Raw genomic sequence first — 24,415 nt, forward strand, 5'->3', positions numbered from 1 at the left:
TTGGTAATCCCTCTCACTAAATGCACTTAAACATTCTCTCCATAGATAGTTCTTTTTTTGGGGGGGTGGATATAGTGGGGATTGAATCCAGAGGTGCTTAACCACTGAGCCACATCCTCAGTCCTTTTTATTTTTTGAGGCAGTGTCTCACTAAGTTGCTTAAGGGCTCCCTTAATTGCTGAGGCTGATCTCGAACTTGCAATCCTCCTGTCTCAGCCTCATGAGTCACTGAGATTACAGCATGCACCACCGTGCCCAGCAAACAATGTATACCAATTAATTACCTCAATTATATCACCAGGTATAGGTGTCCAGTTTGGATTAAGCACTGTGAACTGGGTTTCAAATATACTGTTAAATAATTTTTATTTAACCTTTATTCTTCTCCATTATTTTTTATTTTTTGGTACTGTGGATTGAGCTCAGAGGTACTTAATGAGAGGGCCACATCCCCAGCCCTTTTTGAGACAGGGCCTTGCTCAATTGCTTAGGGTCTTCTAAATTGCTGAGGCTGCCTTCAAATTTATTTATTTTTATTTTTTTTTTTAAAGAGAGAGAGAGAGAGAGAGAAATTTTTAATATTTATTTTTTAGTTTTCAGCGGACACAACATCGTTGTTTGTATGTAGTGCTGAGGATCGAGCCCGGGCCGCACGCATGCCAGGCAATCGCGCTACCGCTTGAGCCACATCCCCAGCCCTGCCTTCAAATTTATTATCCTTCTGCCTCAGCCTCCCCAGTTGCTGGGATTAGAGGCATGCACCACCATGCCTGACAAACTATATAGCCTTTTTCACAAAGCAGTTGCTGCAAGTAGATCACTAAGGAGCCCAGAACCCAAAACTTGCATTAATATTATTTTATTTGTTTATTTGTTGGTACTGGGGATTGAATTCAGGATGCTGAGTCATATTCCCAGTCCTTTTTATTCTTTTATTTTGAGACAGGCTCTTGCTAAATTGCTTAGGTCCTTCCTAACTTTCTGAATCAGCCATGAACTTGAGGTCTTCATTCCTCAGCTCTTAACCTGCTGGAATTATAGGTGTAAGCCACCACACCCAGTTGCATTAATGTTAAATTTTAAAGCAAATGACTAGAAGCAAAGTAGACAAGACACACTTTACATAAAATTTATAACATTTATTTAGGCAAAAAAAAAAATCCAAAACAAAAATCTGTACACACATTAATACTTAAGTGATGTCCTGATTTAAAATATAGCATGATTCATGTACAGAATACTCCCATTCATCTGGCCATAATGAAAACAATGCCTCCAATCCAGATAATTGAGTCTTTAAAATGTACACACATTACACATTCCAATCAATGTTTTCATATCCTTTGAAAGGAGCTAAATTATTTCATCAGAATTCAAGCAAAAGATAGCTTTTCTCATACAAGTCAGTGAGGATTTGATAAAGGGAATCCTATATAAATCAAGGATTTAAAAAACTTGTATTGTTGCAGATTATCTGAGTATTAATCTTCAGTTTCTTATTTTTAGAGGGAAAAATGCTCTCAATAAAGTGTCTCAGCTTTCACTAGCTAAGTGGTTACTTGCTTCAAAAGCTGATTAAATAAATACACAAGAACCCAATTTGAACAATTTTACCCATAGTAAGGCCAAAATTAATCACATACTATTAATGAACTAGATTTCTGACTTTCCATAATTTTGAATTGTTGGAAAAAAAATTTTTTTGACACAGGGTCTCACTATGTTGCCCAGGCTGGCCTCCAATTCCTAGGCTCAAGCTAATTCTCCCACCTCAGCTTCCAGAATAGCTGGGATTATGAAAGTGTACACCATGCCCAGCTCTGAATTTTTTCCCCACAGCATGGGGAATTGAACTCACAGTTTCTTTACCACAGGTCTACATCCCCATTATTTTTCACTTTGAGACAGGATCTTGCTAAATTGCTGATGTTGACCTTGAATTTATGACCCTCCTGTTTCACCTTCAGAGTAGCTGGGATCACAGGTGTATGCTACCATCATCACAATAGTTTCCTGTCTGGCTTTAAAATTAGGCTATGCTGTCCAAGAGAGCTCTTATTCCATTCAGAGTAATAAGAAACAGCATTAATCTTTGCATAACTTACCAAAAAAGAGTGGGGCAGGGGACAAACAAGCAGAATAAGTTCTTTTTTAGGCCACTAGTCAGTTAACATAAAAGTATCTTGGGTTAAGACTGATTTGGAAACGAAAGAATGCATAATTAGGAGTATACCATGTCATGCAAAGTCTATGAAACACTAATAAAGCAATCACTCATTTAAAGCCCAGTCAGCATTTTCCTATCATACTACTACTCTCATCACCAAACGTTGATTTTACATTATTCCTAAAACAAACAGTTAACACTGAAAATTAAAAATGTGAACACTCAGCAAATGGTAAAGACTAACATCCCTTATTCACAAAATCATTCAAAACTGCTACAGTGGATTTAAGAGGGAAACCAAAAGTTTGCAAACATATCTGAAAGCTGTCTCAGAGCAATTTTGAAGCCCTAGCTGTACAAAGTCCCCCAATAAATAACAACAGATAAAACTGAAAAAGCCCACATCAGCTGACAATATGACACTGTCTTTAACTTATGCCTTTAATTAAATAATACTGTTTATACCCCTTTTAATGTTGTACAAAAACCAAATATGTAAACATACATGAGAGGGCAGGAGTGGGGTGCATTTTTAAATATATAAAACAGTACATTTCTCCTACCTCTGTTCCTTGAGCACCGCTACACAGTGGTTTTTTTTTTTTTTTTTTTTTTTTTTGGGAGGGGGATGCATTTTAAAACACTAAGCCCAATGAAACAAAACAAAAAATAAATAAAAACACTAAGCCAAACTTTTGGTTCATTAATTTACCCCAGTTTGGTGCATAAAATGTTTTCATTAAGATTTGCTCAAAGAGGATGGAAGATGGCCTGATGCTATTTTGATAAATAGCATAATTAAAAACAGCGAAACTAAAATGACTAGGAGAAAAACAGGTCAATGTAAAAGGACTCATTTGTAAGAGCAACTTTCTAAACTAGACAAATAGGATTAATAGTTTAAAATATGAATCTTTGATTCTTCAGAAGTTTGAAAATAAAAGAGATCAGGAAAGCAAATTCCCATAGCAACCTTATTTACCCCCACCTAGGGAAATCCCCTTCTAGTAATGGCATATCCACCCAGGGATGACAAGCAGCAATATTTATGGTCAACTCCAGGAATTATGGGTCTGATATGCTTTATAAAAATCCTCAACCTAGATCAGTAGCCATTGCATGTATGGTTGAAGAATAAACTAACCCCCATTAGTACTTGATTTATGCTTCTTTTTTAACTAAAAAGAGAAAAAAAACCTAATACTCTTTTCTTTTTGGTGCTTGAACCCCAGGCCTTGTACATGCCAAGCACACGTTCAACTACTGAGCTGAGCTATGCCCTCAACCCAAAAGAAATGCTTTTTAGAATATAAAGACTATAGCACAACTTGATACAAAGAATAAGATCCCTAATAAAATTTGTTCTACTTCTTTCTTGTCTTACTCAATGATACCCACACATACCATTATAATCTAAAAGGTCTAATTCCATTTCCTTTAGTAGATCCAAACCTTGCTGTTGCTCCTAAACTGATCTACTGATGTATAATAATATCTGAACACACCAATGATTTGAGTGGTTCAACTCTAGTCTAAGCTGTGCTTGAAACAGCACCTCTAAGTCACCAAAAGGTAACCTTTGAAGGTACCAAGTACTGGTACATTCTAGTCTACAGCTACAAAAAAGAAGCCTCATAGACACTAACTGTGTAGAGACTCCAGTTATACCTCATAATTTCAATATATACACCCATTATATTTCAACCAGATTCAAGATCTTACAGTTAATTCTATGCCTTAATTATATACAAAATTTTAAGAACCATCCCAACCAGAAAGGCACCAAAATTTTTATATATTTGAGATGTGCTTGTTTTGCTTTTAAGACTCAGATCTGGCTACTACTAAAAATAGTAAATTTAACTTTAACTTTAAATATTTTTTGAGTCTTCATATTTATTCTGAATAAAGAAGGGATTTACTGTTTTCTGTACATTTTTAGCCATTTCTGAAAACAATTTGTAAAGATAAAAACCTATCAATAGTCTAACAGGGAACATACACAGTTGCCTTGAACAGTGTAAAACAAATTTGAAGACAAATTTCTCAGACAGGATTTCCCTTCAGTACATAAAAAAGGGAGACAAAGTATGGAGATGCATGCCTATAATTCTGGTGACTGGGGAAGGTGAGGCAGTAGGATCCCTTGGCCCAAGGTCCAGGCCAGTCTCAGGACTTTAAGAGAGGCCCTAACCAACTTATTAGCAAGATCCTGTCTCAAAAGTGAAAAACAAAAAGAGCTGGGATGTACCTCAGTGGTAAAAACATCCATGGGTTCAATCCCAGTATAAAATAAAAAATAATAAAAATAAGAATGAGGAGGAGAAAAAAGGAAAGAAAACTTTAAAAATTCACTTTATACCTAAAAAAATTCCTTTAAGCCAATTAAGTTAGAATTAAAACACAATTTAATATGCTTTTAGTGGTTCTAAATATTTGTTTTCTTTTAATATAAGTCAGTTTTCATTCCCATGAAGGAACTTCAAAAAATTCAAAGCTGATTATTGTGATAGTGGGTCAAATATGTGTGTCAAAAATGTTACCAGCATATTATCAAACCAGCTTCTTTCTAAGCTAAAATACCTTTGGAAAAAATACTGCAATTTAAACATCCCATTTAAAATCTCTACTGAAAACATTTTGTCCATCTATGAAAAAAAAAGTAGTAATCTGAGATTACAGAAGAACCTTATCTCAAAGTGAAAATTTAAATGGAATTTACATTTCCAGGCAACTTGCTGCCTCCCAAGTGCAATTATTGATATAATGATAATTGATTCTTTATTATACTGGGTCAACTATCTTAAGGAAAAGGCAACTGTCTAAAAAATAATCCATCAAAAATATTTCCTTTTCTCCACAGCAACTATATCATTGTATCTAAACATTTAACAATAACCTAATTCTTCTCTTGCATTTTTGGCAGTGAGATATGGACATTTTTCTCCAACATGAACACATTAAGAAGACATATATGAACAAAAGAAAATTTAACCTTTTGGGGGGCATTAAACCCAGGGCCTTGCACAAACTAAATACCACTCTACCACTGAGTTATACACCCAGCCCAAATTAAACTTTTTGTGGCAAAATTTACTGTTGTCAATTGTATTTTAACTGAGTAAGTCAATACCACAAGTAGTCACTATTCCACTGAACAAAAATGACTTTGAAATAGAGGGGAAAGAATGGCTAGTTTGAACCAGAAACAATTTGTAAAAAATTCACATTTTCACAACATTATGACATAATGGAGAATTAGACAGAATGCTATAATATTTTATACTGAGATATTTGGGGAAATATTTGTTGAGAGTAACCTGCAGTCTGTACAGGAAGTAGCAGACCATACTTCCAGCCATAAATACAGAAAACCAGCTTCTGCTCACTGCCTCAAGACAGATGGTCTCCAGTAGGATAGCCTGGCCCATTTAAAAAATTATACCATGAAAGCAATTCCCAATTCTTAACCTCTATTCTTCCTTAGTAGTTTTTCTTCCTAATATATTTTTCTTTCTTTTCTTCTTCTTCTTTTCTTTTTCTTTCTCTTTGTCTTTGTAGTACTAGGAATTGAACACAGGGCCTCACACATGCTGGGCAAGCGCTCTACTACTGAGATATATCCCCAGGCCTCTAAAAATATTTTTCTGTTAGCCATCCAGGTTACAGTGAGTAACTTCCACAAGGAGACAACTTAGGTTTCCATTCTTTCATACTAAGAAGGACATCTTATAAAAGATACACAGAGAATAAAGGCATTTTGTACAGAAGCAGTATAAAATTTACAAGTGAAGCAGTGCCAGAAATCAAGTTAACAGCTCATGGGAAGCTGCAAATTGATTGGAAGGGACGCTGAGATCAGAAGAATCTGGCCTAAGGGTTCGTGCAAACTTTATCATAAAACTTTAGAATCTTAAGCACAGGTAAGTTCAAACACTGAAAGGTGGAAAATTTCCTAAAAGGCAATGATGAAGGAAGAGACCTTTCTTGCCTCATTAGTTAAAAATCACAAGACAAATTAGAGACTGTTCACATGGGCAGTAGTGTACATTATCAATCCCAAACTGATCTTATGAATCTTGTAACAGAACCCCCCCCCCCACAAAACACCACAGAGGGTAAGATATTCCAAATGAACCAATCACAAATTCCTGTGGTTCAGTGATCCAATAATCTATGGATATTAATTTAGTCTAGCCTGAGGCTGCTTTTTACAGGGAGGTGGCCTCCCATGGCGCACAATGTGTTTTTCTAAGCTGTCCAGAATGGCCACAGCAATCTGTTGAACATGGGGATCAGTCTGTTCATGTTCTTTGATGTTGTATAAATGCTGCAGCCCTCCTTCTTCAATCAGCATGCTGCAATACCTTGAAGCTGAAAGAAAACAAGAGAAAACTTTTTTTTTTTTATACTGGAAATTGAATCTAGGGGCATTTAGCCACTGAGTCATACCCCCAGCCCTATTCTATTTTTTGGTACTGAGGATTGAACCCAGAGGCATTTTACCACTGGGCTACATCTCCAGCCCTTTAAATTTTTTTTTTTTTTTTTTTTTTTTTTTTTTAGACTGAGTCTCACTAAGTTACTTAGGGCCTGCTGAATTGTGAGGCTGGAGTCAAATTTGTGATCCTTCTACCTCCACCTTCTGAGCTGCTGGCATTACAGGCATGCTTATTTTATATTTTGAGACAGGGTCTCACTAAGTTGCTTAGGGCTTCAATAAGGTGCTGAGGCTGGTCTTGAACTTGTGATCCTCTTGCCTTATCTCCCTATCCACTGGGATTATAGGAAGGTGCCACTAAGCCTGGAAAGAAAGCTTTATTAAAAACACAAATTATCCCACAAAAAACAAGTTCTTAGGATCTTTTTGCATTTACAGTTAGATTTTTTTTTGGTGGATTGAATCCAGTAATCTCACACCTTGCACATTAGGCAAGGGCTTAAAAACTGAGCCACACCCCCAGCTCCCATTTCAGCTGTTTTATTATTGACCACTACATGATGATGCAGCTTAACGAATACCACTCTCTCGATATATATAAAATGATACTATATCTATGGTCAAAGGCCCAAACATAAATAGTATACAACAAATAAATAAATCCAAAGTCTTTTTTATCCTATCTTCAAGACACAGACAATCTGGAAAAGAAAATAAAAAGAACTAGAATTACAAGTCTTATCTTTCTTGGATACCTGTCTTACCCAAAATCATAAGTAAGAAAAGTATTACTAAATTTTTTTTCTCAGTATTGGAGATTGAACTCAGGGTGCACTTTGTCATTGAACACTCACAGCCCTTTCTTATTTTTTATTTTAAGCCAAGGTCTTGCTAAATTGCCCAGGCTAACCTTGAATTTGTGATCCTCCTGCCTTAGCTTCCTGTGTAGCTGAAATTATAGGACACAATGCCTAGTGCTAATTTTTTTTTTAATTCACAAATGGTAACTTACACAGCTTAATAATGGAAGTGGGAGATCAACCTGGTCGTATATACCTGTAATCCCACCAACTCAGAAAGTTGAGGCAGGAGGATTACAAATTTGAGACCAGCCTCAACAATTTAGTAAGTCACTGTCTCAAAATAAAAAAAATTAAAAGGCCTGGGGAGGGCTGGGGATGTGGCTCAAGCCGTAGCGCACTCGCCTGGCATGCGTGCAGCCCGGGTTCGATCCTCAGCACCACATACCAACAAAGATGTTGTGTCTGCCGAGAACTAAAAAATAAATATTAAAAATTTTCTCTCTCTCTCTCTCTCTTTAAAAAAAAAAATTAAAAAAAAAAAAAAGGCCTGGGGATATAGCTCAGTAGTAAAGACCCCTGGGTTCTAACTCCAGTGCTAAAATAATGATGATGATGATGATGAAGAAGAAGAAGAAGAAGAGTGGGGGAAAACAGAAGCATAGGAATGCCAATTAATTAAATTGTATTCTAAGCCATACTGTATTATTCTTTCTTATAAGATTGTGTTATGTGAACATAACCCCTTCTCTCAGAGAGTCTCCAAATAAGAGGGGAAAAATGCAACTGGATGCTGTAACTGAAAGTGTTTTCAGTTGAAGACAAATGTTTTAGTCTGCTTTGCATCACAGTGACCTAAAAATTTTTATTAAATCCAAACAATCTAGGTGGTTTTTGTTTTGTTAATTTTTTTTGTTACTTATATTTCTGATGTCCTAAGAATCCATTACTTAATTCAAGGTTGTAAAGTTTTGTTCTGTTTTTTTTTCTTTCTTCCATTTTTTTATTGGTGCATACATATTGGTGTGATTTGCTGTTACATATTTATATATGCACTTTTTAAAAAATATATTTATTTTTAGTTGTAGTTGGACACAATACCTTTATTTTATTTATTTATTTTTATGTGGTGCTGAGGATCCAACCCAGCCCCTCATATGTACTAGGCAAGCACTCTACCTCTGAGCCACAACTCCCTGTATATGCACTTTTTAAACTGTTTTTCTGGTGCCAGGGATTGAACCCAGGGGTGCTTAACTACTGAGATACATCTCCAGCCCTTCTTTTTAGTTTTTATTTTGAGACAAGGTCTTGCTAAATTGCTGAGGCTGGCTTTGAACTTGCTATCCTCCTCCCCCAGCCTCCCAAGCCACTAGGATTATAGGCATGTGCCACTGTGCCTGGTATAACTTTTTTTTTTTTTTTTGGTGGGGGGGTACCAGAGATTGAACTCAGGGCTACTTGACCACTGAACCAAAACCCCAGCCCTATTTTGTATTTTATTTAAAGACAGGTCTCTCTGAGTTACTTAACACCTTGCTTTTGCTAAGGCTGGTTTTGAACTCATGATCCTCCTGCCTCAGTCTCCCAAACTGCTGGTAAGGGTGTGCCACCACACCGGGCTGGCCTAAATTTTCTTTTTTAAATGAAGTTTCATAGTTATATTTCCTTCACAAAGTTTTATATATTTAGCTCTTACTGGTGGGTTTATAATCCACTTGGAGTTCATTTGTTGAAAAGCCTGCTCTTTTCCCACTGAAATGTTTCCGTAGCCTTGTTGAAAATAAACTAACCATAGAATTATGGCATTTTCCTAGATTCTCAATTCTAATGCATCAATTGACATGTTTTTCCTTAAATTTAGCATACTTTGTGTGTGTGTGTGTGTGTGTGGTATTGGGGATTAAACCCAGGAGCACTATACCACTGAACTACACAACCCCAGCCATTTTTATTATGTATTTATTTTACTTTTACTTTTTTTGTTTTGTTTTTAGATGTTGATGGACTTTTATTTTATTCATTTATTTATATGCGATGCTTAGTATTGAACCCAGTGCCTTACACAATGGAGGCAAGTGCATTGCTCCACAATCCCAGCCCCCACCTCGTTTTTTTTTTTCTTTAATATCTTTATTTCATTTTTATGTGGTGCTGAGGGAACCCACTGCCTCATGCATGCCAGGCAAGCTCACTACCACTTGAGCCACATCCCCAGCCCCCCACCCCTTGTTTTTAAAGAGTAAACAGAGTAGGATTTTAAGTAAGAAGAGATAAATTCCTACCATGAGAGAGGGGGGATGATAGCAGAAAAACTCATGTTGGTGTGCCAGCTTAGGAGTTTATATATGATTTTGGGCAGAGCATGGACCAAAATTTATTTAAAATAGGTATTGAAAAAAGCATCCTGGCCACCATCTGGGTTCTCTTCCATCCTATCTGTGACCATCCTCCTTCCAGTAACTTCCATCTGGGTTCATCCCTGGGACAAAGGATTTGGTTGAAGGTGTTCCCAAGAGTCAGCCTCCAGGTTTTTTACATTTGAAATAAGCCTTAAAGGTACTCCTAAAATGGGGCCCATTATCCTGACTGCCTGGTCATTTTACTATCTATTCTATTTTATTGTCATTTACTGTGAACAGGAAACTGTGAGGATGGCCTTAGGCCTGAGCCTAAGCAATTCTTTATAAACTTTTTAAAAACTCCAGTTTGAAACCTGCAATCCCATTAGGCACACCAAACCGAGGAGCCCACCAGTATTGCCCTCAGGCACAAACAAGTCACTCCCCCCAACCCTGATAAACTCAGAGTGAAGCCTCTGGCAGGCTGTCCTCACCTGATAAAAAGGAAAGGACAAAAGATCAGGGTGGGGACCACCAGACCAGATATTTTAACCTCAGGGTAAATGATGGAAGCTGATAAAGATTAAGGGGGGGGGGGGGTCATAAATAACAGAGCAAAGGAACAAACATTCAGTCAACCTATACTGATGCACACAAGCTGGAAAGCTTGATGAGGACCTGGATGACATCATCATTTGCTGATCCTCTGCATATTCCTCTCAAACTCTAGCCACATCTTGACCCTGGTGAGAATGGAAACTTCTAAGACCCTCTCCTCAGCCAGCTGTCAGCTCTACCCCAGGAGAAGTCTGCCTTGGTACTGGACCCAATCACCTCGTTCCGAGTGAGTGTGCATCTGCTGGACTTAAAAGCCTAAGGCTTGAGACTTTTGAACTGACACTTGAGCTCAGCACACAGACGGAATGTCTATCATTAGCCTGTCAGATTAGGTGTGTTTGCAGTGCTTAGAATTAATTAATCTAGAATTGTCTGCTGTGAATTGATTAATCTAGAATTTTTTGCTGTGAATTGATTATGTTTATTGTAATGAAAGGGTAAAGTTTCTAAGCTGGAAAGCTTGAATTAAAATGTAAAAGATTAGGTATTATTAAGTTCCTCTGTTACACCCAGATTCCTGAGATAGTTAAGACAACGCCCTACTGGCCATTCAGCCTAGGGCCCTGTGCAGTTTGTCACAGGGCCCAATCAGTTTGAATGTGTACCCAGTTTAGAAGTGACCAATCACCCCTGCCCAGCCTGTTCCCGCCAATGAATGGACTAATCATGTATCAGAGTTGTTGTTCAATTTTCCCGCGCCTCATGATGATTTGTTCTGAAGTATGCAAAGCCCCCCACCCTCTCCAAAAAGTGTACTTAAGCTCTGCTTGACCTCTGCTCTGGGCTCTGGGCTGCTCTCCCTTCTTGAGTGAGCACGGAGCCCCAGCGCGCTGGAAGGGATCCCTAATAAATCCCCCTTGCCATTGCATGGAGCTAGTCTCGTGTGGTCTCTCCTTCTCCGACGTTTCGCCGGACCCTTACAGTAATGCCTAGCATTAAGGATTGTCATTTTCTTGATTAAAAACCTATAGAGTAAAATTGTATTGAATGATCTGAATGAATAAAGCATTGAAAAGGGCAGAAGCATGTGGACATTCTTTATTTCTTCCCCTGGACTGGATAAGTCGCACATTTTGCCCATCACAACAGGAACCCTGGCTTTGGAAATATGAACAGATTGACCTTTGAAGAGCTATGGAGGAATTCTAGATTTCAAATTTGGGTTCTGGATTTGAGATACTACTTCATCTACATTTAAAAAGCTCAGGAGGTATAGGTATGAGAATAAGAGTTCAAAGCCAGCCTCAGCAATTTAATGAGACCCTAAGAAACTGGTGAGATCCCGTCTCTAAATAAAAAATATAAAAAAGGGCTGGGGATATGCAGTGGATAAACACCACTACCAAAAACAAATTAAAAACCAACCAAACAAAAAAACCCTCAGGAGAAACAAAAACTGAGGACCCTAAAAACCACAGCTTCTCTCATGTAGGAACACAACAAATGGAGTTGGGGTTCTCTCCTGATTATTATCCCAGTTTTCACCACATAAGCTGTGAACTTGCAGGGCTAGTGGCACATTGATATACACATAGACCTTTACCATTTCCTGGCTTTCAGGGTGCTTAGTGTTCTCCCTATGTGTGAGGATGGCCTTAAGCCTGAGCCTAAGCAATTCTATTTTTAAAAACTCCTGTTTGAAACCTCCAGTTTCACCAGGCACATCCAACAGATCCCTCCAGTACAGTCTCAAACTTCCCCTCACCCTGATAAATAGAGTGGGGCGTGAGGCCTCTGGCAGGCTGTGAGAAAGGCGAGATCAGGGTGGAGATCACAAGACCAGATGTTTCTGACACCAGGGTAAATGATGTCATGGAGAAATCCTGTGGTAGCTGATAAGGATTGAAAGGGGGGTCAAAGCCCCAAAATTTAGTATAAATAATAGAGCAAATGAACAGGGATTTAGCCAGCCAAAACAAGGATGCACTCGAACTGGAGAGCCTGATGAGGACCTGACATCCCATCACTTATCATCGTTTCCTGATCCTCTGTGTGATCCTCATGCTCTCAAATTCTACCACCTCCTCTGGACCTTGGTGAGAGCCACAACTTCTCCCTAGGACCCTCTCCTCAACCAGTTATCCCTCCACACCAGGAAAAGCCTGCCTGGGTTCTGGACCTGATCTCCTCGGTCTGATTGAGTGTGTATATCTAGTGGACTTATAGCCTAAAGCTTGAGACTTTTGACCTTAGCACACAGAGGTAATGTCTGTCATTAGCCTGTCATGATTAAGTGTGCTTGCAGTGCTTAGAATTAATCTAGAATTGTTTGCTGTGAATTGATTATATCTATTGCAGTGCCCAGCATTAAGAATTTTTGTTTTCTTGATTAAGAATCCAGAGTGAAATTGTATTGAGTAACTTGAGGGAATAAAGCATTGAAAGGGGTAGAAGCACGCAGACATTCTCTATTTCTCCCCTCTACTGCATATGTCACAATTTTGCCCCATTGCGACACTATGGTTTTTTCAGCACCTGTGTAGCACAGAAAGCTAGGGCTCCTGATCTAGGAAAGGAAGCCTATAAACATTCAAATAATGGCGGAATCCAGACCCATAGTGACTAACTTTTACTTTTTGTGGTACTAAGGATGGAGCATTCTACCTCCAAGCTACATCATTAGTCCTTTTTATTTTATTTGGAGACAAGGTCTTACTAGGTAGCCAAGATGGGCCTTGGAACTTTTTTTTTTAATATTTATTTTTTAGTTTTAGGTGGACACAATGTCTTTATTTTATTTTTATGTGGTGCTAAGAATTGAACCCAGTGCCTCACACATGCTAAGCAAGCGTGCTACCACTTGAGCAACATCCCCAGCCCGGGCCTTGAAACTTTTGATCCTTCTGCTTCAGCTTCACAAATTACTGGTATTGTAGGCATGCCACTATGCTTTAATTTTTTTTTTTTTTTTTTTGGTACTAGGGAGTGAATACAGGAGCACTTAACCACTGAGCCACATCACCAGCCCTTTTTAGCATTTTATTTAGAGACAAGGTCTCCCTGAGTCACTTAGGGCCTCACTAAGCTGCTGAGGCTGGCTTTGAACTTGTGATCCTCCTGCCTCAGCCTCCCAAGCCACAGGGATTACAGGCATGCGCCACTACACCTGGTAAGCTATTTTTTTGGTTTTATTTTTAGCTCTATGATCAATTTAGAGCTAATTCTTTTATGTAATAGAGGTATAAATCAAAGTTCAATTTTTTTTTACATATTTATATCCAGTTGTTCTAGCACCATTTGTTACAAAGACTCCTTTCTCCACCAAACTGCTTTGAACCTATGTGAAAATTTAATTAATTTTATATGTATATGTCTATGTCTGTATTCTCTGTTTTGATTCATTAATCTATTTTTCTTTCTTCTTTATATTTTTTTACTGGGAATTGAGCCCAGGGACGTTTTGCCACTGAACTATATCCCCAGGTGTTTGGGTTTTTTTTTGTTGTTGTTGTTGTTGTTGTTGTTTAGTTGCAGATGGCCACAATCTTTATTTTTATTTATTGGTTTATTTTTACGTGGTGCTAAGGATCTAACCCAGGACCTCACGCATGCAAGGCAATCGCTCTACCACTGAGCTACAACCCAGGCCCCCAGGTGTTTTTATTTGAGATGAGATCTCACTATGTTGCTTAGGGCCTTGTTAAATTGCTGAGGTTGACCTCAAACTTGCCATCCTCCTGCCTCAGCCTCCCCAGTCACCACCAGGCATGTCCTACTTTTATCTATTTTTATGCCTCAACACTTTGGGGCGGGGGGGGGGTAACCAGGGATTGAACCTAGGGGTACTCAATCCCTGAGCCACATCACCAGCCCTTTTTTGTATTTTATTTACCAGCAGGGTCTTGCTGACTTGCTTAGGGCCTTGTTAAACTGCTAAGGCTGGCTTTGAATTCAAGATCCTCCTGCCTCAGCCTCCCAAACTGCTGGGATTACAGGCATGCACCCCAGCACCTGGCCTGACACTATCTTGATTACTACAGGTTAATATATGTCAGATAATATAAGCCAAATTTGTTCTTCCTTTTTTATTTTTTAGTTGTAGTTAAACACAATACCATTATTTTATTTATTTATCTTTATGTGGTGCTAAGGATCAAACCCAGGGCCTCACACATGCTAGACGTGCACTCTATGGCAGAGCCACAACCTCAGCCCTCTTTTTTGATTCTTGTTATTTCTTTCTCTGTTTATGATGTCTTTAAATTTAAATTTCTCCCCCTCTCCCCCATTTTTTGGCATCAAGGATTGAACCCAGGAGTGTTTTACCACTGAACCACATCCTCAGCCCTTTTTTTATTTTGAGACAGGGTATCATTAAGTTATTTAGGGCCTATTCTCCTGCCTCAGCCTCCTGAGCCACTGGGATTATAGGTCTAACTCATTTTTTTGGCTTTTTTTTTCTTTTCTTTTTTGTGGTTCTGGGGATTGAACCCAGGGCCTTGTACATGCAAGGCAAGCACTCTACCAACTGAGCTATATCCCCACCCTACCCCCCTTTTTCTTTGGCTTCTTGAGGTAGAAGTTGAAGTCACTGATTTGAGACATAGGCTCTCTACTACTGAACTATACATCTCTGTTCCCATATATAGACTTTTAATGTTATAAATTTCCCTCTTTTATCACATCCATCTCATCCATTTTGATGTTATTATGTTCATTCACTCATTTCAAGATACTTTTGTGCATGGCATATAACATGACTTTTTACTGACTCCTTTTAATGTTTTCTTTCCATTACCATTCTCGGTAATTTGATTCTAATGAGCTTTGTTATAATTTTATTACAATTTACTCTACTTGGCCTTTGTTGAGTTTCTTCAATATGTGGTTTTAGTTTCAATCAAATTTGGAGTATTTGCTACTATCGCTTTTTCCAATCTTTTTCTGTTCTCCCTCTTTCCACTAGTCAGACTCAAATTACACTTAGGACACTTGATGTTGTACCAAGGGTCACTGAGGTCTAAAATACTTCTTTTATGTATTCCAACTTTATGTTTGGACCATCTCTATTGTTATATCTTCAATTTCACTGATTTTTCCTTTTGGTGTTATCTGCTCTTAAGCTCATTGTATGAGTCACCTTTTTGTGGCTGAGACTAAAATACTTGACAAAAACAATACTAAAAGAGTTAAGTTTTATTTTGGCTCACAGTTTTAGAGGTTTCAGTCCATGGTCAGCTGGCTTTATTACTTGGGCCTGCAGTAAGGCATAATGACATGGTGGAAATGCTTGGCAGAGAAAAGACCTCAGCTCATGATAGCCAGGAAGCAGACAGTATGTGATTACATCCCATCTTCTACAGTTTCTACTACCTCCCAATAATCTATTCAAATTATTAATCCATTGATGAGGTCAGAGCCCTCATGACCTAGTCACCTCCCAAAAGCCCCATCTCTGAAGACTTCCGCATTAGGGAACACATGAGCCTTTGGGGCCATTCCATATGCAAACTCATGTAGACCTCCCACCCCCATACTTTACCACTGAGCCAAATCCCAGTCCTTTTGATTTTTTAGAGACAAGGTCTTACTAAGTTACTGAGACTGGCTTCAAACTTGTGATCCTCCTGCTTCAGCCTCCCAAGTAGCTAGGATTACACAGGTTTGCCACCACACCTGGAGGTAATTATATTACAACCTTCAAGAAATAAGAATATGGCTGGGTGTGGTACTGCTCAGAGGCTGAGGCAGGAGGACCACAAATTCAAAGTCAATCAAGGCCCTAAGCAATTTAGTGAGACTCTGTCTGTAAATAAAAAGGGCAGGGGATGTGGCTTTGTGGTTAAGTGCCCCTGGGTTCAATCCCTAGTAACAAACAAACAAAGAATGATATGAAACCTGACCTAAATGTTGCATCTGAGGCTTGGAGTGGAGCTTAGGGTTAGGGTGCTTACCTAATATGTACGAGCCATCCCAGCACCACACTCACACATTCACATCACACACACACTCCTTTGAAAAATATATTTATAGGGCTGGGGTGTAGCTCAGTAGAGTGCCTGCTTCACACATGCAAGGCACAGGGTTTGATCCTCAGCACCACATAAAAATAAATAAATAAAGATACTGTGTCCATCTACAACTAAAAAAAAGATTTAAAAATAAAAAATAAAAATATATTTATATTTGTGTGTATACACACACAGTATACACAAACACACACATATTCTGTTTAACGCTGCCATTTTGCTGGGCATAGTAGCACATGCTTATAATCTCAGCTATTTAAGAGGCTGAGGCAGAAGAATTTTTTTTAGTTCAGGAGTTTGAGGCCTGCCTGGCAACACAGAAAGACTCCATGTTTTAAAATAAATAAATGAACAGGGAAGGAGTGGAGAACTGCTGGGGAGTGATACTGCTCAAATTATATTGTTACACATGTGCGTTATGAATATGTAACAACAAATTCCATCGATATGTACATTTATAATGCGCAAACAAAAATGTGGAAAAAAAATAAATAAATGAATGAATGAAAAGAAAAATACTTTGTTTCTCCAGGGATAATGGGTACTAACAATAATGTCTTATATAATGAAATTTGGGGTGAATAAAGATTAGGTACTGGAATGTTTGATAAATAGCAGTGACCCTACTTAGGATCTTTTATTCAAAAAATGGGACTCACTATAAGTTTTTTTGTTTGTTTTTATACTGATCTGTAATCTTTTTTTTTTTTTTATTTTTTTTATTTTTTAGTTTTCGGCGGACACAACATCTTTGTTTGTATGTGGTGCTAAGGATTGAACCCGGGCCGCATGCATGCCAGGCGAGCACACTACCGCTTGAGCCACATCCCCAGCCCCATTGTTGTTGTTTTTTTTTTAATATTTTTTTAGTTGTAAGTGGACACAATGCCTATATTTTACTTATTTATTTATTTCTATGTGGTGCTGAGGATCAAACCCAGTGTGCCACAAATGCTTTACCACTGAGCTAAAACCCCAGCCTTCACTATACGTTCTTAATCTTTAAATTCCATGAGGTCAGAACAGTATCTCCATTATAGCACTATCATTCAGTATTGCCAAGCTCCTTCTGAAAGATTCTTTTAGTTTATAACCTCAAATTCTCTTATATTATATCTTTAAAAGTCAGTGTACTTACAACCCACTACAATACACAAATGAGAAATGGGTTTCTGTGAAAGGAGAATTTCACTTGAAAAGGAAAACTGTAATTCTCTTTTTTGGTACATACGATTCTTGCTGCAGACATGTTGCATGGCCCAAACAGCCCACAGTTGGACTCCTGGTGTTGTGAAGCAGCCAAGTAGTGGGAAAAATGGATTAAAGGATCTAAAATTTCAAAAGAAAAGAATCAAAGTTACATTCTATATGTAGCGTTATTTTCTTTTTCTGGTACCAGGGATTGAACTCAGGGGTACTCAACAGCTGAGCCACCTCCCCAACTCTATTTCATATTTTTCTCACCGAGTTGCTTAGCACCTTGCTTTTGCTGAAGCTGGCTTTGGATTCTCGATCCTCCTGCCTCAGCTTCCTGGGCTTCTGGGATTACAGGCATGGGCCACCGCACCCGGCTTGTAGTGTTATTTTCTAAGTGGTAATTTCTAAACCTTTCATTTTAGAAATTTCACCTTGTTAATTCTAAATTAATATAAATGAATTTTAGAACATCTTTTTTTTGTCTTAGACTAATTTCAGAAAAGACTGCATTTAGATATATCTTGGTATAGAACATGAAAGGTGATTAGGACACAGAATCAAAAGGGGGGAAAAATCTTTCAAAAACACTTTTTTTGGTCTTAAAATACACATTTTGAACAATAAAGGATGTTGATTTGGAAATTAAGAAATGGATAAGTTAGGCGATAACTAATTGAGAATATTCTGAAGGTCTAGAATCAGCTTTTTTATTTCTACTGGTCTTCACAAAAATGGGTAAAACATAAATTGGGGAAGTCAAAAATGTTGGCAACACTAGCACTTACGAAGCAGACAACAAAAATCAGTCATAAAAAATTAAGAAGCAACCAGGAGGCTGAGGCCAGAAGATTGCAAATTCAAAATCAGCAACTTAAGAGAGACTATAAGACCCTCTCTCAAAATAAAAAATAAAAAGTGTGAATTGGCTCAGTGGTTAACCACCCTTGGGTTCAGTCCTTGGTTCAAAAAAGAAAGAGAGAAAAGAATAAAAAGCAGCAACCAGGAATACTTTGGGTAATTTAGTAAATTGGCTATCAAGTCACTAAATTTTCATAAAGAGTTAGGAATTCAGTATGCACTTTAATTATTATAGTTTTCCTGAACAAATGTGGTATTACTTCTAGTTCTGTCAATGCTATCATGTTGTTTCAGATCTGTGTGTATTCACATATTGCTTTCTCATCAAAAAATCTCTTGCCCAACTTTAAGTATCTTTCAAAACTCAGTAGTAATTCACTTCCTTTAAATATCTTCCAGTATAAGGTTAAGGACTCTTATTTTTAATTTTATAACATTCTATGCACATCTAGCATAATGGTGAATTATATAAAATTCACATTTGATCTGCCTCACTAGAGTATAAGATTCTTGTGTGCAGCACCATGTCTTGGTCATCTTTGAATTCCAAGATTAGAGACAGGGGCTGGGGTCGTGGCTCAGCGGTAGAGCACTTGCCTAGCACGTGCGAGGGCCTGGGTTCAATCCTCAGCACCACATAAAAATAAATAAATAAAATGAAGGTATTGTATCCAACTACAACTAAAAAATAAAGAGTAGAGACAAATCCTTGGGACTTTTATATATATATATATATATATATATATATATATATATATATATATATATATATAAAGAATGATTAATGTATAGGTGACAGAAAAATGTCAAATATTTTGCTACTTTTTTTTTTTTTTTTTTTGGTTGTACTGGAGACTAAACCCAGGAGTGCTCTACCACTGAGATATATAACCAGACCATCTATTTTATTTTAAAACCGAATCTCACAGCCTGGAGCTTCTGATCCTCCTGCCCCTGCCTCCTGAGTAGCTGGGATTCCTCAGGTGTGCCACCACACCACGCAAAATTTCGCTTCTTTTAAAGCCAGTACTAATAGAGAAAAATTATACATCTAATAGAGGTAATCTTGAAGTATGAAAAATGACTGATTGATTTCAGGGGCACTTGACCACTGAGCCATATCCCCAGCCCTATTTTGTAATTTATTTAGAGACAGGGTCTCAGTGAGTTGCTTAGTGCCTCACTTTAGTTGAGACTGGCTTTGAACTTGTGTTCCTTCTCCCTCAGCCACCTGGGCCACTGGGTTACAGAGCTACTGGGATTATACTGCGCCCAGCTGGTCACTAGCTTTTTAATCTTTTTTTTTTTTTTTTTTTTTGTGTGTGTGTGTGTGTGTGTTGCTTGGGATGGAACAAAGGGCCTCAGGCATGCTAAGCAAACAATCTAATAACTGAGCTATATCCTCAGTGCTCCCACTGGCCGTTTACTAATTATCATGTTAATTACCTGTATGCTACCATTTCACACTCTGGAGTTGGCCATTTCAAAATAGCTGAATGCTAGAAGACATAAGACATACAGGAAGAATTATAATAATTATTAATATCACATTACCGTATTATAAGACTCTGATAGTTTAACCAATATGTAATTTTTCTAGAAAATGAAAAATGACCCTACCAGGTCATCAAGAAGAGAATTCCTCTGGCTACGGCTTAATGTCCAAGCTTGTTCTCCTCTTGATATTAAATGTGCAATAATTCCAGCTGCAAAGTAACTGACTTCCACTTCAACACTGTGTAGGAGACTACTGATGTGGTCTATAAAATCTTTCCACATTAATTCAGAATGCAATTCTTGAACTTCAGCTATATTGTTCTGGGAAAAAAAAATAATATATAAAAATTAATGCAATACACATACTAAGTGGTTAAGGGAACTGTCTTCAGACACTGAACAACAAACAATGCCAGAAGGTGACTGCTGAGAGAAAAGTATTCAAATGGTGCAGTTTCCAGATTACAATGAACCCAAAGAGAACCTTGCTGTTTTGTTGAGTTGAGAAGGCAGAAGTTGTAATTCAGGGTAGCCAAGCTTCAAAAATTTGTAAAACAGGGTATTGGAAAGGAAAGAGAGAGTGAGTATCAATAGTCAGACACATACACAGAGACAGAGTTGTATACCCTCAAATCTTTGACTAATTATATGATATGGGGTGAAATGCCATGGGGCTGAGTTAGAATAGAAGAAGGAAGGATGGCTAGAAAGGAGACAAACTGGGAAGGAAAAAGAAACTATAATTTTAAATCTAAAACTCTCATGAGGGGCTATTGTTGTGGCTCAGGGGTAGAGCACTTGCTTAGCATACATGAGGCACTGGGTTTAATCCTCAGCACCACATAAAAATAAATAAATAAAATTTAAGTATTGTATCCATCTACAAAGAAAAACATTAAAAATAAATAAATAAACAAATAAAGCCTGCACGAACACTCTCTCCTTCACTTGACAGACCTGTTTTCCTCCAGGCCTGAATTTTAAATAAAGGTCCAATAAATCTTAAGGTACTGTAAATTCAGTTAAATAGAGCCTATATACCTTGTCAGTTTACAGAATGTATTTTTAGACAGATTAAAAGAAGCAGAGAGAAAGAGAGAATGTTAAAAAGCTATTACATGGGTACAGACTAAGTGCTATTAATTCAACTTAAAGATTCTAAAGAACCAGATCACCCAGAACGACTCTGTTGCTTGATCAAAAGAATGGAGCTCATTAGGCTGATGCTCAACATTTAACAAAGTTTCCTTTAAAAGAAGAAGCCTAAGACCCCAAAAGCGCGTCTCACTTTTTTTGTTTGTTTTGTTTTATATCATGGATTGAACCCAGTATTCTACCACAGAGCACATCCCCAGTCCATTTTATTTTTTATTTTGAGACAGGGACTAAGTTGCTTAGGGCCTCACTAAACTGCTGAAACTTGTCCTTGATCTTGCAATCTTCCTGCCTCAGCCTCCTGAGTCACTGGGATTACAGGCATGCTTTACCATAGCCAGCTGGCATCTCACTCTTGAGTGCCCACACTCCCTGTGCTTTGAGTGCATATCCTGCTCTATTGTTTGCTTTCCTGGGTAAATCTCCTTACTTTTTCTAAATAAACCTCTGCTTGTGCCTCTTTGACACATACTGAAATTCCTTTCTGCAGTGTCAAGAACCTGCCAGGGCAGAATTAAGGTCTCCAATTGAGATACACAATACTTCTGGCGAAGATTTAAAAGAGCTATTATAAATATTACTCAAGATAAAATGAAAACATAAGCATGAGGAGAAAAAAATAAATATATAAGAAAGGGATGTGGCTCACTGGTAGAATATTTGCTTAGAATGCACTGGGTTCAATTCCAAGTACTGCAAAAATTGCTAACTTTGTGGTAATTTCTTGCCAATGTTATGGGCCAGGATATATGGGAAATAACCAAACATAACTCCATTTTACCCTGAGACTCCTTGTCATGTAAGAAATGCTTTTCCCATGGGAACACCCTGCCTCCATACCCATCAACAGTTGCTTAGGATAGCATGTTTGGCAATACAAAATGGCAATTCTTATGCAATGTAAAATTGTTCTCTTTTTGATTCCCATTTTTCTTGGACAATGTACCTTGTCAAAGAATGATTGTCTAGATATTAGTAACCATTCTTTAACTTGTAGTCAACTAGTGGGCTGGTGAATAAAGATGGTTCCATCTCCTGCTTTAAGATTGACTTGGTGATTTATTGCAATCTTGCCATAACACCCAGAGGGTGATGCAGGAGGACTGCAAGTTCAAGGCTAGCCTGGACAACTAAGTAACCCCTTGTCTCAAAATAAAATTTAAAAAGGGGTTGGGGATGTAGCTTAATGGTAGATTGCTTGCTTACCCAGCATGCTCAAATCCCTGAATTCAATATTAAGTACTCCAGACAGAGGGAAGAGGAGACAAGAGAAGAAAGGAGAAGGAAGGGAAGAAGAGAAGAGGAGAGAGGGAAGGAGAGGACAGGAGAGGGGAAGGGAGAAAGAACAAACATGAGAAATATCAATTCCTCTCTCTCTTGGCGTATTAGTGATTATACTCGGGGTGCTCTACCACTGAGCCAAATCTCAGGCCCCACGCCTTTAAAGTATATATATATATTTTTAGTTGGACACAATATCTTTATTTTATTTATTTACTTTTATGTGGTGCTGAGACTCAAACCCAGTGCCTCACATAGGCGAGGCATGAGCTCTACTACTGAGCCACAACCCAGCCCCAGCCCCCCCACCCTTTTTTTTGAGATAAGGTTTTGCTAAATTGCCCAACTTGCCTTTGAATTTGCAATTCTCTGGCCTCAGCCTTCTGAGTACTGGGATTATTGGCGTGTGCTCCCATCACCTGTTCAGCAGAGCTTTCAATGTATTCCCCCAGAAGGAAACAAAGATAGCTTGGAATTTAACAGGAAATGTTTATATCTTACCAAAAGTCCTAGAACTTTCTGTTGAATGGATGACTCAGTTGGGAAAGACTGTAACAAAGAAAGGGAAACCTGTAATTACCCAAAGAACCAAATATAACAAATAAATGCATAAATAAGTAAATCAATGTTAAAACAGTAGACTAAGTTCTCATTCTAACCTCCAGAACTCTCATGAAGAGTTCTAAGCCTTGGTTTTCAATAAAGTGTCTGCAAGTGGTTGGGGATTCATCTGTGAGGTTCCAAAGTGCACTCAAAGTAAACTTCAATGTAGTATCCACTGAATTTTGGTTGGTTTTCTGCTTCACTATTTGAAGAAGTTGCTAAAAGAAATAAAACAGAATTAATTTTTCATTATTGAATTGTCATTATAATTTGTGATTTTTTGTTTTGTTTTGGTTTTTTTTGGTGCTAGGGATTGAACCCAGGGCCTCATACATTTTAGGCAAGTGCTCCAAACCTGAGCTATATCCCTACCCCTTTTTATTTTGAGACAGGATCTCACTAAGACGCACAGGTTGGCCTTGAATTTGCAATCCTCCTACCTCAGCCTCCAAAGTTATTGAGATTACAGGAGTGCACCAGCATACCTAGGCCCAGTCCTTTCTTACACATTTTGAGACAGGGTTTTTCTAAAGTGCCCAGGCTGGCCTTGAACTTGTGATCCTCCTGCATTACTGGGATTATAGGTGCAGGACTTTTTTTTTTTTTTCTTAAACCTCCAGTACTGGGGATTGAATCTAGGTCCATTCTACACCCCAGCCCTTTCTTTTATTTATTTATTTTTAAATATTTACTTTTTGGTTTTAGGTGGACACAATATCTTTATTTTACATTTATGTGGAGCTGAGGACTGAACCAAGGGCCTTGCACCTTCTAGGCGAGCACTCTACCACTGAGCCACAACCCCAGCCCCCAGCCCTATCTTATTTTTTATTTTGAGATAGGGATTCACTAAATGCTGAGGCTGGCTTCAAACTTGCAATCCTTCTGCCTTAGCCTCCTGAGTCACTGGGATTACAAGCATGCACTACCACACTGGGGTAGATAGGACTTTGTTGTTGTTGTTGTTGTTGTTGTTGTACCAGGGATTAAACCCAGGGTGCTTACTCACTAAGCCATATTCCCAGCCCATGTTTTATTTTGAGACAGTATCTAAGTTGCAGGGGCTAGCTTTGAACTTGTAATCCTCTTGCCTCAGCTTCCCAAATCACTGGAATTACAGATATGTGCCACATAACCCAGATAGATAGGATCTTATTACTATGTAGGCCCCAGGATCGTAATGCTTTTATGTAGGCCCTAAAGGTTCAAGTAATTTGCCTAAAATTCACAAGTAAGATTACAAATTAGAATCTAGGTCATCTTACTCAGGGCTTTCTCCATCTGTTAAGGCATGAAGTTGCTTCTTGAAAATAAATGAATACATCCATTAAGAAGTAATAAAGGGGCTGGGGTTGTGGCTCAGTGGTGTAGTGCTTGCCTCGAATGCGTGAGTCCCTGGGTTCAATCCTCAGCAACCCATAAAATAAATAAATAAAAAATAAAGACATCAGGTCCATCCACAACTAAAAAATATTAAAAAAAAAAAG

The 24,415-nt window shown here is 38.1% G+C and overlaps 2 protein-coding genes across 3 annotated transcripts in view; one reads left to right on the forward strand and one right to left on the reverse strand.

The window, feature by feature from the left end:
• ECHDC2 (enoyl-CoA hydratase domain containing 2) overlaps window positions 1–11,662 on the forward strand; it is an 88,762-nt gene extending 77,100 nt beyond the window's left edge. The window contains exons 11-12 of the transcript XR_014023481.1: window positions 10,481–10,805; window positions 11,302–11,662. The gene's annotated coding sequence lies outside the window, so the exon portion shown is untranslated. The remainder of the gene's footprint in view (window positions 1–10,480; window positions 10,806–11,301) is intronic.
• The window catches only part of ZYG11B (zyg-11 family member B, cell cycle regulator), an 81,372-nt gene continuing 61,202 nt past the window's right edge, over window positions 4,246–24,415 (reverse strand). For both annotated transcript variants that reach the window (XM_081305690.1, XM_081305689.1), the window contains 6 exons: window positions 22,985–23,146; window positions 22,827–22,874; window positions 20,013–20,210; window positions 19,839–19,891; window positions 17,569–17,666; window positions 4,246–6,541 (listed from right to left, as the gene is read on the reverse strand). In XM_081305690.1, coding sequence (XP_081161816.1) covers window positions 6,351–6,541; window positions 17,569–17,666; window positions 19,839–19,891; window positions 20,013–20,210; window positions 22,827–22,874; window positions 22,985–23,146 — 750 coding nt within the window. In that variant the 3' untranslated portion in view covers window positions 4,246–6,350. The remainder of the gene's footprint in view (window positions 6,542–17,568; window positions 17,667–19,838; window positions 19,892–20,012; window positions 20,211–22,826; window positions 22,875–22,984; window positions 23,147–24,415) is intronic.

The sequence above is a fragment of the Spermophilus citellus genome, assembly GCF_964194105.1.
Source record: "Spermophilus citellus genome assembly, chromosome: 9".
Classification (NCBI taxonomy): Eukaryota; Metazoa; Chordata; class Mammalia; order Rodentia; family Sciuridae; genus Spermophilus; species Spermophilus citellus.